General features: G+C 40.1%; 2 protein-coding genes across 9 annotated transcripts in view; both read right to left on the bottom strand.

The window, feature by feature from the left end:
* vldlr (very low density lipoprotein receptor) overlaps positions 1–4,674 on the bottom strand; it is a 60,108-nt gene extending 55,434 nt beyond the window's left edge. For 2 of the 3 annotated variants that reach the window (XM_028600988.1, XM_028600990.1), the window contains exon 1: positions 4,158–4,674. In XM_028600988.1, coding sequence (XP_028456789.1) covers positions 4,158–4,278 — 121 coding nt within the window. In that variant the 5' untranslated portion in view covers positions 4,279–4,674. The remainder of the gene's footprint in view (positions 1–4,157) is intronic. The other variant, XM_028600989.1, reaches the window with a different exon arrangement.
* A 10,319-nt stretch (positions 4,675–14,993) lies between these two features.
* sh3bp2 (SH3-domain binding protein 2) overlaps positions 14,994–15,600 on the bottom strand; it is a 61,462-nt gene continuing 60,855 nt past the window's right edge. For all 6 annotated transcript variants that reach the window (XM_028601780.1, XM_028601778.1, XM_028601779.1 and 3 more), the window contains one exon: positions 14,994–15,433. In XM_028601780.1, the coding sequence (XP_028457581.1) occupies positions 15,302–15,433 (132 nt within the window). In that variant the 3' untranslated portion in view covers positions 14,994–15,301. The remainder of the gene's footprint in view (positions 15,434–15,600) is intronic.

Below are 15,600 nucleotides of genomic sequence, written 5' to 3' on the forward strand. Positions count from 1 at the left end.
AAAAGGTGCAGCAGTGTTTTCGAGATAAAACAAATCTCAAATATTCAGCAGTTCATTTTGCTGAGTCCATCCAGCCATGTCCACCCCCATGTTTGTTTTTGCAATTCACAAGGGCGGCTACAGAGCTGCGCCAATATGAAACCACAGTTTTGGGACAAATAGCAAATCCATATATGTTAAGATGGCAGGTTAAGCTGTGACTGATTCAAGTCTGTTCAATACCTACTGCAACGATTAGGGCTGCACGATAGGAGGAAAATATGGGATACTGTTGAATATCGCAATAACGATATTAATTGCGATAAACAGGTGTTAAAGTGTACTTTGTTCTGCTGCTTTCAGCATTCTGCTAAAATAAAATCGCTTGTTGAATTTAAAAAAAATAAATAAAAATAATTTAACATTTTATTGAACAAATTGAGCAAAAAAAAAAAAAAAAAAAAAAAAAAAAAAAAAAAAAGGTCACATGTAGGGTTGGGCATTGTTTGGATTTTAACGATTCTGATTCAAGAAGGATATATTCCTGTGTTTTGGTTCTTTAAGGGTGTATTCTCTGGAGTTACTATTCTAGTCTCTTTGACTTACAGTCAGGAAAAGTGCACACCCTGCACTTTGATCCAATCAGCACTATAACAGACTCCGATAGCAACCTCAAGTATATAAACCTGTACAAGAGTATTCTCCTTTTCCCTGCAGTGTCAGACTAAATTTTTAGCTGACACCTGAAGTCGAAACTCTCCAAACTGTACACTGCTAGTGCTACCACATAATGGCTGAGGAAGCTTTCAGTACTTTGTCTTGAAGAAAAAAAATAAAAAATAAAAAAGCATGAAAAATGTCAGTGCTTTTATTCCTTCAAAATCCTTTGTGTGCCTTTTTTGTCATCGTTTTGCATAAATTATTTCAAGATTAGCTCATGAGGACCCATCAGCTAATTAAGGATTTTGGGAAGCTAGATGCAGCAATATTTTTGTAATAGTTGCATAATACCATTTCAAACAAATTAAAAAAATATATATAAATAAAGTTCAAAACTCAGAAACATTAACTAGACAGAATTTGGGGAATCCAGAACCACATAGAAAACAGCTTTGTGTACTTTATGTGGACGATGTTTGGATCCATTTTAGCTCGATTTTCTTCATTTCTCACAGTTTGTCAAACAGCAAGACACTGACGTCTGATCACAGAAAGCTTCAGAATTACACTCAAGATATTCTGAGTTTATTGTGAAAGTATTACAACTTTGCAATGTTGTGACTTTTCAAAACATTTCTCATTAAAAAGACTCAAAATATTAAGCCTAACAATTTTTAAAATCAAATTTTTGTCCTACAATGACTATTAAGGCTGCTCAGTTATGATGAAAAAATAAATAATCACAATTATGTAACAGGATAACTCACTGACTTTTGGAAAGATGTTGCATATAAAGAAAAAAAAAAAAAAAAAAAAAAAAACAACTGAAGGTTAAAACAGTAAAAACACCTAGAACTGTGAAATATCCCTTTATACTTTTCCCGTTTGAACATGTTTATATTCAGAACACAAGACAAAATAAGTATACTCGCAAAACGTAGTTTCTCAATTATTCTGGTTTTGTGATCATTAGGAGCCAAAATCGTAACCGCGATTAAAATTTCCAATAAATTGCACAGCCCTAGACCCTAGTCCACCATCTTTAAAGGTTATGAATGCGTGTGTTGATCATACTGTAGGTATGTTAACTAAAAGAGCAAACTCTTCTTCACTAAAAAGGCTTGAGTTTGAAATGACAGATTATTCCACATGCTAGTTATTCACCTGCTTGTACTCCCCATGGTTTTCAAACCACAGACTCAACAGGCAAACCGTCTACATCCCAAAATAATAGATCATTGTGTGCTTTATAAAACACTGTCACACTGGAGGTCATGGTAATGCAATTTTCCCCAGTAACAGAAACTGTTGCAGTGTACTACTCCTCCTCCCTCTGTCCACCACTCCGCCCACTTCAAGAACCAAGCGCACCCCCACACAGCCCACCCCCCCACTCATATAGCTGCGGATCTGGGTCTAGCATGGTATCACAGTAACCGTGGAGGGAAAATACATCCATTTTAAATCAGGCCAGCGTTGCTACTGCTGCTGCTGCTGCTGCTGCTCTTGCCGCTATCCAATTTGCATTACGTCTTGTTCAAATAGGCTCACACAACCTCAATCTGTGTGTGCGTGTACATGTGTGTTTGGGTTTCCCACTGAGAATGAGAAAGAGGTGGTGGGTGTATGCATGTTATGGGGAGTGTGTGCACATTATAAAAAAAAGGACTAGCTTTGATTCACCGATTCCCCTTCAAAGGCCATTTCCCACAGTAGGTAGGAATTCGAGAGACTGATCTGTATAAGACACAGGCAGCCAACACCGCTCTCTGCCTCTGAGCGGTTACATAATTTAGCCTGTGCAAAGTATACTGCTGAAATGTGATTTAGCCTGCGTGCAAACTACTGCTGAAATGATAGTAACTGCATTAATAAAAAAAATAAAAAAAACTATGTACCTGGGGCAAGAAAAGTCCTACAGTTCTATCTCCAACTCTGATAACAAAATCCTTGGATTGTAGCCAATCTTCTAAGCAGCAAGGGAGGGGGGACAACATTAGGCAAGTGCAAAGTAATTAAATAAATCACAATTTAACTTAACCAACAAGGGACTCTTCAATTTACAGTAAACAGGGTTTAACCCAATACCACTATAAGGGTTAGAGATGCAGCACAGAAGCCGTTTTGGGCATCACCTAAGCTGAATAAATGTAACCTAAATACTTTTCTCTATCTAATGGTTGTAGTTTGTCCCCAGTGGACTTCTTTAGCAAGTTTTGTCTTTAAGCTTTTTGAGTGTTAATTTGTATAATCCGTCTATTTTTCACAGTTTTAGAAACAGATATGGTAATAACAATGGTCCAAAATGAAAAAAAACTTAAAAAAAAAAAACTACAACCCTAAATCCCCTGCCAAATAAGGGCACCTAAGTCTTCCACAAATAGGGTAAAAACACTGGTAAAACCATGTATTTTTCACTAAGTTATAGATATTCTTGGATCAGGGCTGGTTCGCAACATATTTAATATAACATTTAGGATGTGAATTAGTGCAATTAATTAGTTGATCAAGTAAAAAAACTAAACACTTTTCTATAACTAAATCATCAAGCTAAAGCACCCAACATTTGCTGCTTTCAGAATCCCAAATGTGAATATCCATGTAGGGCTGCACCAACAATTACTTGTTTATCTCAAAACAGAAAGGTCCAAAATCGTAATATAAAAACAGACGAGGTCAGCAAAACTTTACATCAATTTTATTTTTTGATGGATTACCACCACTTGGCCACTCTGCTCATAATTAGGCCCTCATTGGGTTCACCTGCGGTCGGTAATTGGCCGGTCACTCCTCACCTGCTGCTGCTTCATACCCGGTTTTATCGCTGATACATCAGTCCACTGTAACCCCTTTTTTCCTTCTCCCTGCCACCCCACTCCCGCTGTCGGTTTCCACTTCAGGACTTAAATAAATAAATACATAAATTACCAACCTAGCTGGGGGTGGTGTGACGGCAGAAGAAAATCCCACAGCGGAAGCGAACGAGAAATCAGGACACGCACAACCACCAAAACTGTACAACAGCCGGGCGTTTATTCTGAAGGACTGCGTGTTTTCAGGGGCAAAATTAACGTTAATTGACCGCAGGGCTAATTGGCCAGCAATGAGTGGCGACAAGTAGTGCTGTACAGCAGGCAACACAAACCACACGGGCCTCTCCATCGCCCCCCCTTTTCATTTCCAGGGACAGCTATTGAGCTGAAACACGCATTACTAATTTAAGAACATAACACATTCCTTATAAATAAATTTAAAAGCACGCAAAAGGCAGAAAATTATTAATTCCAGCCCCCGAATTATGTTATTTAAGGAGGTGTCTATGCTAAGAAGAAGAGCCAGTTTGATTAGCCCAAGGTGTAGCCAAGCACGGTCATTCCCTCAAAGAAGAGCAGCCAAGACAGGTGTACAGCTCGGTAATGTTAGCTAACCTCACAGGACACACAGTGCGTGTTTCCCCAACACACACAAACACGGACACATAAGCGAACAAATACACACACGGAGGACTCGAGACTTACCGTGGACGTTAATGCAGTGCTGGAGACATATTAGCATGGGCAGCAAGAGGATCCCCGGTGTGGACGTGACCATCTCTTTCAGTGTACGCACGGTTGCTAGCTGAGCGCTCGCGGGCTGCATCTCTGCCCTGCCTGCCTGCCTTTTCTGCTGGCTCGCGCTGGCCTGCTTCTACTTTGATTCTGCCGGTTCACGCGCAAACCACACATACAGACAACAGACACGAGCGCTCATAGACACAGAGCGGAACCGAACACCACAGCCGCACCTGCCGAAGCCACCGACCGACCAGCAGCACAGAACCGTGCCCGAAAGAGGAGCAGTGAGAAATAAACTGGAGGCGGCCGCAGCGCAGACCACGCGCCTTATGAGCTCGTTCCTACACACACGCGCAGTGGGGGCCGTTCGGGCTCCCGTTCACCCCTCTCGAGCGGATATCCATTTCCTAAAGTTGACGGTAACGAGCGGTCCCCGGTAACCGGTCTGTTAGTGGTGCTACACAGAGCCCGTCACAGCCGAGGAGGATTTCTCTTCCTCCCTCAGGAGTTCTTGGAACATTGTTAACCCTTCGCCATCCGCATAAATGATAGACAAGAAGTAGATCTTATTTACACACAAATCTCAATAAAATAGGAGAAATTAGACTATATATAATTACAGAGTTACGCAATTCTATTTATATTTCGTGGTTATTTATTTGTAAATCAATAGATAGCTAAATAGTAGGCCTATCTATCTATCTATCTATCTATCTATCTATCTATCTATCTATCTATCTATCTATCTATCTATCTATCAGCTTACAGTTTACAGTTTATTTATCAATTACTCTGGACCAGTTGCAAAATATAACCAGGGAATGATTAATGATTAGGTGTTCGACCCAGCACGTTTCTTTAGTTCCAGATTTTCCTTCTATAACTATCACAATAGTCTAATTTAAAAAATATATATATCACTCCTTCACCTTCAGCCACAAAGGGGCAAAGAGTGCAATCCCTTGGTTTGTGTTGATCGGCTCATGTGGAAATCTGTAATTAGGCTACTGTACTGCAATTAAGCTCCACCAGTAGAAAAGTAGTTTGCTGAACATAAAATTTCTTTACGAAACAGTGGCCACTATGACCATAAGTGTTAATTACAGGACAGTGTCCCATTTCATTTCCATACGTTTCCCAAGATTCTCTGACTTTCCTGTCAAACAGGACTCGCGGCCACATACTCAGGGGGACCTTGACCCTTGGCATACTGTGTGTGAGGACCTTCACTCTGTCTGGTAGATAAGCTGAAGACCTTGGAGATGCCTCATCCTCATAATAAGCACGGATGAGAACTGGTCTTGGCCATCACAGACACTGGTCTGCCCCTCAGGCGGGATTTCTTTAAGGCGTAGGTATCATATGAAGTTGAGATAAGTTTAAGAAGAATTTAAAGGGATATGCCACCATTTGTTGAAATAGGGCTTATCACGGTCTCCCCTAGCTGTAGATAGGTGGGCCAACGCATTTTTTGTGCATGCGTCGTTTTAGTCCGGTGCAACACCGGCAGTGCCGCCGCTAGTTAGCTTAGCGTAGTGAATGGAATCCTATGTTGCCGGTTAGCATGTTGTGAGTAAAAGTGAGCCAACAAAAGACAAAAATAACCTAATTACTTGCACTGACACAAAAAAATGCATTGGCCCACCTATCTACAGCCAGGGTAGACAGTGATAAGCCCTATTTCAACAAACGGTGGCGTATTCCTTTAAGTTTTTCTTGGTGGAGACTACCAATGTGTGCTGTCCATACTTAACGCTTCTCTGATGTCAGATTTGTTAAAATAAACATATATTACAGTAAGGACAACTGAGGCTGATTGAGTTTTATTCTATTATTCATCAAAGTGAAGATTGGACAACAAATTTCTTTTATCAGATATTAGATATTTTTATCCAAATAGGAAAAATCACAATTACCTAAGCTCATCATTCTAAATGTCAAAATTAGCCTACAGCAGTGGTGGGGCTAGAAGAGAGGAACAACAGGAAGTCTATACAAAATTTGAACTGTTAAAAGCCCTCCTAGGGACAGGTGTTGCGAATTAGCCATGGCTATAAACACTGTGATGCGGGCATCGGATTGTTATTTATGTAATAATCTATGTTTTTTGTATCTGTATCTTTAAATAAAAAAATAAAATGTGCATTGTATTCTGATATACAATTTATTTAAAATGAAAACAAGTGATGTTTTATTCAGCAGAATTGCATTATGTTCTATCCTATCCAATATTTCCTATATTTCTAAGCAGATTTTCTATGCTATATTCTGATAAAATGCCCCCCCCCCCCCTGACTGATTATTGGTCCCCCTGTGCCACCCCTAAAAAAATCCTGGAATTGCCCTTGGCCTACAGAAGATGACGCGTTGTCATTTTGGCAAGTAAAGGATTGAAGTACAGTAGCTACCAGTTTAAAAAAAAAACGTGTTTAGTTTGGTATTATTGAGTAGAAAAAGCAACATTCACTCCGCTTGCTTTGTCTCCTTTGTGGAGAAGGGAATTAAATCCTTCTCGGAAGGTCCATTTCCAGAAGAACAAAGAAAATTCCCACACACTTGTCACCTCTGCGTTCGGTGTGTTCGGTCGACGTTTCGGTCACGATGATCTTTCTCAAGACAAATGTTCTTGTGACTGAAACGTCAACCCAATGAACCAACGCAGAGGTGAACAAAAATGTGTTGCGGGAAGTAGTTTTGGCTTTCATTGCCAATCATTTTGTAAGAGCAGATGTCTCATAGAGTGAATACCAAATCTTGGAACCAAAACTCAGCTCTTAACATGTTCTTCCCTCCGTCTGTCTGATGCTATTTCTCCCCTATTTTGATCACCGGGCCTTTTGGATTTTCCAGAGGGCCGCGTGCTGCCAGCTTTCATAGGCTCTCATCAGTTCTTATCAGAGGATTGAACCTCATCTTCAGCGATGGCTGATGGTTGCTGATACACCCCAAGGCTCAGTCTGTCCCAGATTTTTACATGCCCTGAAAAAAAAACACACACACACAAACCACTGTACAAAAAATAAAATACAAAGTGTCTCCGTCTCTCTATGACTGTCAGCATCTCTTTCTTGCAGTCACACTCACAAACACACAACCACACGATTGCAGATCTAACGGTTGAAAAATCTATCTCTTATGAAAATCAACTGTGGAAAATCATTATTTGAAGGGCTCCCAAGCAAGAACCTAACCCATGAAGATCACTCTTATTTCACTTGATAATTTGCTCTCTAACTGCTGGAAATAATTAGAGTTTTGAAGAAACAATAAGTAGAGTTTTTTTTTTTTATCTTCCCATGGCAGAGAATTGTCACAATATATTTGCAGGGGCGATGCGGCTGTTGATCAGATACAGTAAAAAACACTTAGACCAGAATTGAGTGAAATCAACCAATCTTTAATCATTAAATAACAAAAAAAGAGCAGTGTGTGTCGCTACAGGTAAAAAGGAGACAATGAAATACAATCCAAAAAGTTTCTGTCATAGATCCATAAGCTTGAAGGCCGATCAGACACCGACACACTGCAAAGTTGTTAATAATGCTGTTTATAATGACAGAATTTTACAACACTGAAAAGTTAAAACAGAAGCAATCATTTGTATTCTCCTTGGTATATTTTGGTTTTAAACTTTATATTTCTGGATATGTATGTATTGTGAAGTTTTATGTGGTGTATATGTAATGTATGTTATTTTATGTGTTTACCTGCCCAGGGACAGCAGATGTAAACTAGCTATTAGCTAACTCTGGTGCAATTACTTTTAATTGTGCATTGTCCCTGTAAAAATAAACAATAAAATGAAAAATGAAATGAAATGGTTGTGATTGGCAGGTAAACAGTGAAGTTCCTGTTACAAAGTAATCTACCAGGAACATGTGTTGGCACACATTTGACCAAAGCAGTGCATTGCCAGATGAAGCTGCTTTGCGCTGCACTAAAAGCAAGGCTGGGGCCACTGCACCAATGCAGCAGATTCAATAAAATAAATAATATTAGGCTATTGCATGTTTTATGCAGTACTAATGTTGATCGGAATATGGCCTGGTGTTGCAATGCACATTTTGAAAAGTTTGGACATAGCCAGGCTAGCTATTGCTAGTGCCAAGATAAGCTAAAAACCATGAGAGTGGTATGAAAGCAAATGAGCATATTTTTCAAAGTGCCAAACTATTTCTTGAATGTAAATGCTATAAAAAAAAATAGAAAATCACGTCACGATATAGTTTCGCTTTGCCAGACCTTCCTCCACAGCGCTGCGAAGGAGGGTCTGGCTAGTCCACACAGGATTCCGGGATGGGAGAAAAACGTGCTCTGGTTTTTTGGCATTTCTTTAAACCAATCACAATCGTCTCACAATGTTTTACAGTGCAGTGGCTACATGTTTACAGGTGCAGAGAGTCTAAGCTTATAATATATAATATATAATATAATAACATGTCTACCGAGTCGACTGTTCTCTGGGATATGTTTTCATGCTAATCAAATGGGTCTCTAGCTTGAAACAAGCTAGCGCGAAACGCTGATTAGCTCATAACGCTAGTCTTTGGGGGCGGAGGGTAGCATAATGAGGGTCCCTACATGTAAACTGAAACATTGAGAATGTTGTAAGTGTACAGACAGTTTATTAAAAAGATATATCATCAAGACAGTAGCGTTCACGTATACAAGCAGGCTCTGTTGTGCAACCAGTAACCAGAAGCATAGCTCAAACGCGGCGTTCGTCTTTCGACTGATCATTTGCGCCGGAATTGTTATTTAGTATATTTAGGTTTCAGATTTATTTTTGCACTTACATCAACAACTGAAGAGCTTTTTACACTGCACTTATCCTGTTAGCCTGGGGCTCAAAAAGCTTTCACACTGGCACATTCCAAAGTGGGCTAACCCTGACTTTAGCCTAGGACTGGCTGGCCTTGCTCCAGAGCAGGGTTAGCCCAGAGTTTGCGGGATTATCCCATGAAAACCGACTAAACCCAGGGCTAAAAGTTGCCAGTGTTTAAATGGGGCGAATCAAACATTGGAATTCTAGAATGTTAACATTAGTAACGTGTTCCAACGGACATTTAACCCAGGGCTAGTGAAAGTGCAGTATGAATCGTATAGAGAGGCAAAGTCCCTCCCCTTCCGGTGGACCGCAATGGGACCTTAATTCGGAATAAATATGAGCGGGAGTGAATGGAGATAGACAAATAATTTTTTTCACCATTTTAATTGAGCCATGAGTTACACATATGATGTGTCAAGCTAAGTCTCTAGCTAGCAAGGCGACGTAAATTGTGGTAGACGAGAGATGTAGTTCACTGAGCGGTTTCACACAAAACTAACTGGTCATACGACAAACTGAGACTTTCTTCAGTTGAAAAATGTATCTTTAAATTTCATATTTGTAATCCATGGCTCAATTCAAACGGGATCAAAACATAATTTGCCTCTATCATGCATATTTAGTTTCCGAATTAAGGTGCCATGAGGTCCACTGGAAGGTTAAGGACTTTGCCTCTCTATAGCCCTGGGCCTGGGTTAACAATTTGTGTGGGGACTACAGTAAGTTACCCCAGGGTCAACTAGAAGTATAGCCTTGGGTAAAGAATATGCAATGTGAAACCGCCTAGAGTGGCTTAAACTAACCAAAAGGACACATTGGCTGAAAAGAGGCATGTGGCCTCTAACTTCAGAGTCCTGTTAGAGTACAGAGATACCATGGATTAAAAATGCTTTCAAATAAATAAAAAAACAAACTATGACTGTGACTGTAACCAGTCTGCGTTGGCTGCAAGCTGATTGGTTGCTTTCGAGAAGCTTAAAGGTCCAGTGAGTAACGTGTTTAGTTGTTCATTATCAAAATCTGTGTTGCCCGTTCACAAACTTGTCCTTTTTCATGAATATTTACCCCCATCATCAATTCCAAGTATTCCTTTTGGCTTGAAATTTGACATTTGCATTCGCAAACGCTCCATATTCATGCTCCATCTTGAACTACGTTAGCCGGTAAGGGACATACAGGACATACTGCTCCGCCTTTTGCTTTTTTTCGCTGTCACATGATAAACTCACAGGTGCTGCTAAAGCTGCTAATGGGTATCGTAGCTTCCCGGCCCCGGCAAGTTTGAAGAAGGAAAACATGGAGGACCACATGTATTCAAAATCCAAATTTCAGGAACAGGAGTCTTCTTCTTCACCCAGAAAAAGAAAAAAAAAAGGATATTGAAGCGTGAAAGATACCGTAACTGTCATATGTACTTTCAGCTGCGTGGCGCGAGAGAGTTGATTGCGATATGTGATCTCACCGCCAGATGGGAGAAACTCCCACACATTGGACCTTTAATGATTTTCTGCGCAGTCAAGAAACTCTAATTAAACATGGCAGATAGATGTCCCTCGCCCAAGGTGAACATTAACAGTACCAGATGGCTCCATGTCAGCCACTTCACCCCCACGTCCATGTTAACCTGCAAATGTTGTGGCAGTTTTCCAAGGTTTTCCCTAGATAAAAAAAATAAATAAATACATTGTATACTGTGTTATGCAGTCAGCAAGGGGTTCCTGTCTTTGCAAAGGACCAGTGCAACATATATGAGAGTTAAGGCTTTACCTGAAATGACTAAGACACATTACATGTTGTTAAAGTTGTCCTTGCAGAGTTGCTCACAGCAGAGAGAAATGTTAGGTAAGTGTCCAGCAGGGCATTGAAACAGCAGCTTTAAAGTTGGTCGTATAAAAACAAGCTGAACAGAGATTCATCTAGAACAGAACAAAATTGAAGGAATTCAGCTCCAGATGGTTAAAAAACAAACAAAAATACACCAGGCTCTGGCAGAGTTTTTGTTTTCAAAAAAAAAAAAAATGTCTCGGTATGTTGAAATCCAGCTGAGAAGCGACATTTATAAGGCAGAGAATTGCACACAGCCTACAGACATCAACACTGACTCAGACCAAACAGTTTGATCCTCATCTCACCAGGAAGCTCTTAGCACCGGCTGAAGGCAGATAACAATCGTGCCCAAATCTGGGCCAGGATTCTGAAGAGGTTTGTAGCCAAAGGGGGGAGTTACTTTATCCCTCTGCGAAGGGGAGCTGGTAGCTCATTCAGTATTTTCATTTTTATTTCCTCTACTTCTTAGCCCTTTGAGAGAGTGGCAGAGAAGGGAGAGGAGCTTCACACTCCGCTACATTCAGAAAGTGTCTTTTTTAGAGAGCAGATACGATAAAAAAAAAGTTTTCATTTTCATTTCATATATGGCCGACGGCTTGAATTTGTCCATGAATGCCATGTGTGGTAATATAACAATACTGAGGTGACGCATCGTGATATTGAATCGATTTGAATGGTTGACAGGATAATCGTAATCATATTGAATCGTGAGACCAGTGAAGGTTCACAACCATTGTATTTTATAGATATTATAAACTATTTGTTCTTATATTGTATCCTATTATTATTTCATGTATATTGTTTCCTTTTACTTCATGTATATTCTGTATGTGTGATGCGTGTCTGATACTTTTGCTGCTGCAACACCGGCATTTCCCACTTTTTTGGGATCAATAAAAATCTATCTATCTATCTATCTATCTATCTATCTATCTATCTATCAGCTGTTGTTTCCTGACTGTAGGGATGTGTCTTTGTGAAATGAGAAATCCAGAGAGAGTTGTGTGGAGCTGGTAGTCTTAGTTAGCTTTGTAGCAACTCGTTTGGCAATGGCTTGAATGTTAACAGATTTTCATTAATATAAAATAGCTGCGCACTATAGCTTGAATCAAATTATTAATATAGCATTTTTACATTGGGTGAGTTTCTAGTGTTGTCTTCCTCGAGTTTGTGCGTTATGATGCTCAAACCTATAACTTCTTTACAGGCCAATCGGTAAGCTCAAAAGTTTAGATACAGAAATTTAACAAAAGGCAACCAACAGGAGGCTCTGCGTAATCCTTTATACAGTCTCAATATATATTTCTGTAGAAAACAATATATTTACATTTTTACAGTACATACAGCATTTACATATAAATATAGTGATTTACAGCATTAAAGTCAGTGGTGTACAAACTGTATTTGCAGAATGTCAACATTTTTTGCAATTGAGAAACAAATCAAATTTGAGTTTCTTCATGTTCAGTTTGGCATTTAGCACCATTTATGGTCTGGTTTTTTTTTTTTTTAATAAGTGAGATGTTTTTACCCTCCATGGACCCGCAAGAAAAAAAAAGTCCTTGGCATGAAATCACAAATTAGTTTTTGGACTCTGCACTTGGACAAGAGAGATGTGCATGTGTCCCGCGAACTAAATAGGTTACACAGAGATAACAGAGGTACAAAGTCTGGGCGAGAGGCTGAAGATTTGTGTAATATTTGAAGATGTTGCTGCCCTCTCAATTATGACTTCTGAGGTTCGGGGTATATGCGTCTGTTCGGGATGACACAAGTCTGTGTGGTTTGGTCCTGGAACTGGTCCAATTTGGGTCACATGATGAGACTATAAGAGACAACAGGATCATCCCAATACCCAAACTGTTGGAAGACTTAAGCGCTTGCCATGCTCCACCAATTAGTAGGACAGTTATTATTATTGTCCCATTACTCCTTCAGAGGGATATTCAGAGGTACGTGTCTCCCACAATTCACCACAGTCCCACCCTGGTCCAGATGTTGGCTGTAATGCACCCACAAGTTCGTTTAAGGGCTGCCGAAAATCAACAGACACAAAACAAAGTTGAACTTTTTCGACATGTTGATATTCACCCTGAAAATGATTCCTGTCCAATCAATATGCAGTTATGGCGTAGTAACTTTCAGAGATAGTTATCTCTTAAATATCAAAAATATATTCATATTGATGAGACTTGGAATAATAGCACACATTTGACATTTGTAAAAACATTTGTTTTTTTCTTTTGTGATTTGGAGAAATCCTTTTCTTAAATTAAACCAGAAATCATTAAAAAGATTGTTTGTTTTTTCAGTTCAGTTGCAGTTGAAGTTGAAGTGAGGGACTTGACTTCTCCCAAATATAGAGAGTGGCCATTGGGACGGACCCAAACACATGTCAAGAGACAGAATCTCAGGATCCTATCGTGAAGCTGGATTGGATTTTTGGAATTTGGCGTCACAGCGCCCCTCTGTGGACAAAATACATCGCATGCATCTGACCACACTGGCTCTGGGAGAGGCTTCGTCACTACACATCATTTCACTCGTTCCTGTTAACCCTGTGTCTTCAGACGGCATAAAGCAGCAGGACAGTTTCAAAAGGGGAACACTGCCTAAATCAAGAATTCCATTATGTTTTTTCCATGGCCTGGGATAGGTTAGTCGATACGTGTGAACATGAGCTACTCTCTCTCAAAGCCGAAAACCAGAGGAGGTGTCAAACTTGTGATGTAATCAAGTGTAATGTCTGGAACTGCCCCATAAACAACAAACAGGAGACTTTGATTTTGTTCTCTGTTTTTTTTTTTTTAACCCAAATTAACTTATTCTGTTTTATAAGACGGCTTTGTTGTATACTCGATTCTGATTGGTCAGTTATTCTACAGTCTGTTATTTCTGTATAGCAGACCACTGCGATGGACAGCTGTGGTCGCAGTTCATACACAGATCATACACTTTGGAAGACCATTTTCAAATCAATAAAATCACTTTTACATCAATGTTTTCTGTTAAATTATTGATTTCATTAGTATGTAGCCATGTAATTAGCGGGATAATGTAGTTTGAGAACAGCAACACACAGAGAATGGAAGCGGAGGGGCCAAGTCTGGCTTTATCCTTTCAGACTACCAACAGGGTGATGCAGGACTTGAATCAGCCCTTAGTTAACAATGACCCACTCGCTCTACATGACCCATTGCGTAATGTTCTCAGTTCCGAAACAGAAAATCTACCCGTGTACTCAAAACATTCCCCCGGGAGCTCTCGGTGTCATGTGTTACATCTGTCCCAATTCTAAACTACGGAGCGGTTCCAGGCTTTATACTTGATGGCAACACAAATTCCACTTTTAGCATTCTCGTTTTTTGGGATTTCGGAGAGAGTTGTTCATGTTTACTTATAGCTTTGGACTATCTTAGACCATAGGAATAACATGTATGAAGTTTGGAAATGGGCGTAGTTCCCCTTTTAAGATTTCTGGTCCAGACAGTATGATAGATTTTAGAAGGGGTTTATCTCTGTCAAAACTAAAATATTCCCTTAATAATTGACCTGGACTTTACAGTTTACAGTAGCGGATTTTGTCAGTGCACAAAAGATGACGATGGCTTGCTGTGTTAAGATATGATTCTACAGTGAGTTTAAGTGCTCATATTATGCTCATTTTCAGGTTCATAATTGTATTTAGAGGTTGTACCACAATAGCTTTACATGGTTTGATTTTCAAAAAAACACCATGTTTTTGTTGCACTGCACATTGCTGCAGCTCCTCTTTTCACCCTGTGTGTTGAGCTCTCTGTTTTAGCTACAGAGTGAGACATCGCACTTCTGTTCCATCTTTGTTGGGAGTCGCACATGCTCAGTAGCTAGGTAAGGACTACTAGCCAGTCAGAAGCAGAGTATGAGGGCGTGCCATGCTAGCAGCTAGGCGAGCATTATAACGTGTGTTCCAAAGTGACCACGTCTGTCTCTGAAGTAAAGGCTGGACTACAATAGAGCTGTTTGGAGCAGTTGGTGAACAGTGTTTTCTGTTGGAGATGGTAAGACCCTTTGGGTGGACTTTGGGCTTTTTCACTTTGTAAACCTATAACGTGCACAAAAAAGATACATAACACAATAAAGTAAAGGGTAAAAAGCCCAAAAGCATAATAAGAGCACTTTAAATAATGTTCCATTAACTGTTAATTGCTAATGTTTTTTTCTACTTCGTCTTGTTATTACAGTTGACATAAGTTGCGTACACAACCCCATGGTGTCCGAGCAGTCAGAAAGTTACTGTCCTTGCTGTTTAACATGAAGCTTTGCTGTGCATTCTGGTGCAACCGCAGATCTTTCCCACTGAACAGTGAGAGGTACGATCTGCTATTTCGTCTGCGCGAGCGAGATTATCTCCACGTGTCGTTGACGGAGAGGCATCCTGACTCTCCGTTCTGCTTCGGATCGACGGTGTTGATCAGAAGCCCTTTGTGTAGGGCTTCTGCAGGCAGAGCGAGCCGTGGTGAGGAAGAGGATGGCTGTAGTAGTGTTCGATCACAGCTGCCAGGGTGGGGAAGGTGAATTCGTTGTCCAGAAACACACAGTCCGCCTGGCAAGAAAAATTCAAAATAAACACCCACGGCGAACAGGAGACTTTAATAATGTAAATGTTACGTTTAGGGCTGCACAATATGTCTTCTTTTTTTTTTTTTTTTTTAATCGTCATCGCGATATCAACTGCCGCAATAAACACACCGCGAAAAGGACACTCAGAGA

Source organism: Perca flavescens, chromosome 16 (genome assembly GCF_004354835.1).
Source record: "Perca flavescens isolate YP-PL-M2 chromosome 16, PFLA_1.0, whole genome shotgun sequence".
Lineage (NCBI taxonomy): Eukaryota > Metazoa > Chordata > Actinopteri > Perciformes > Percidae > Perca > Perca flavescens.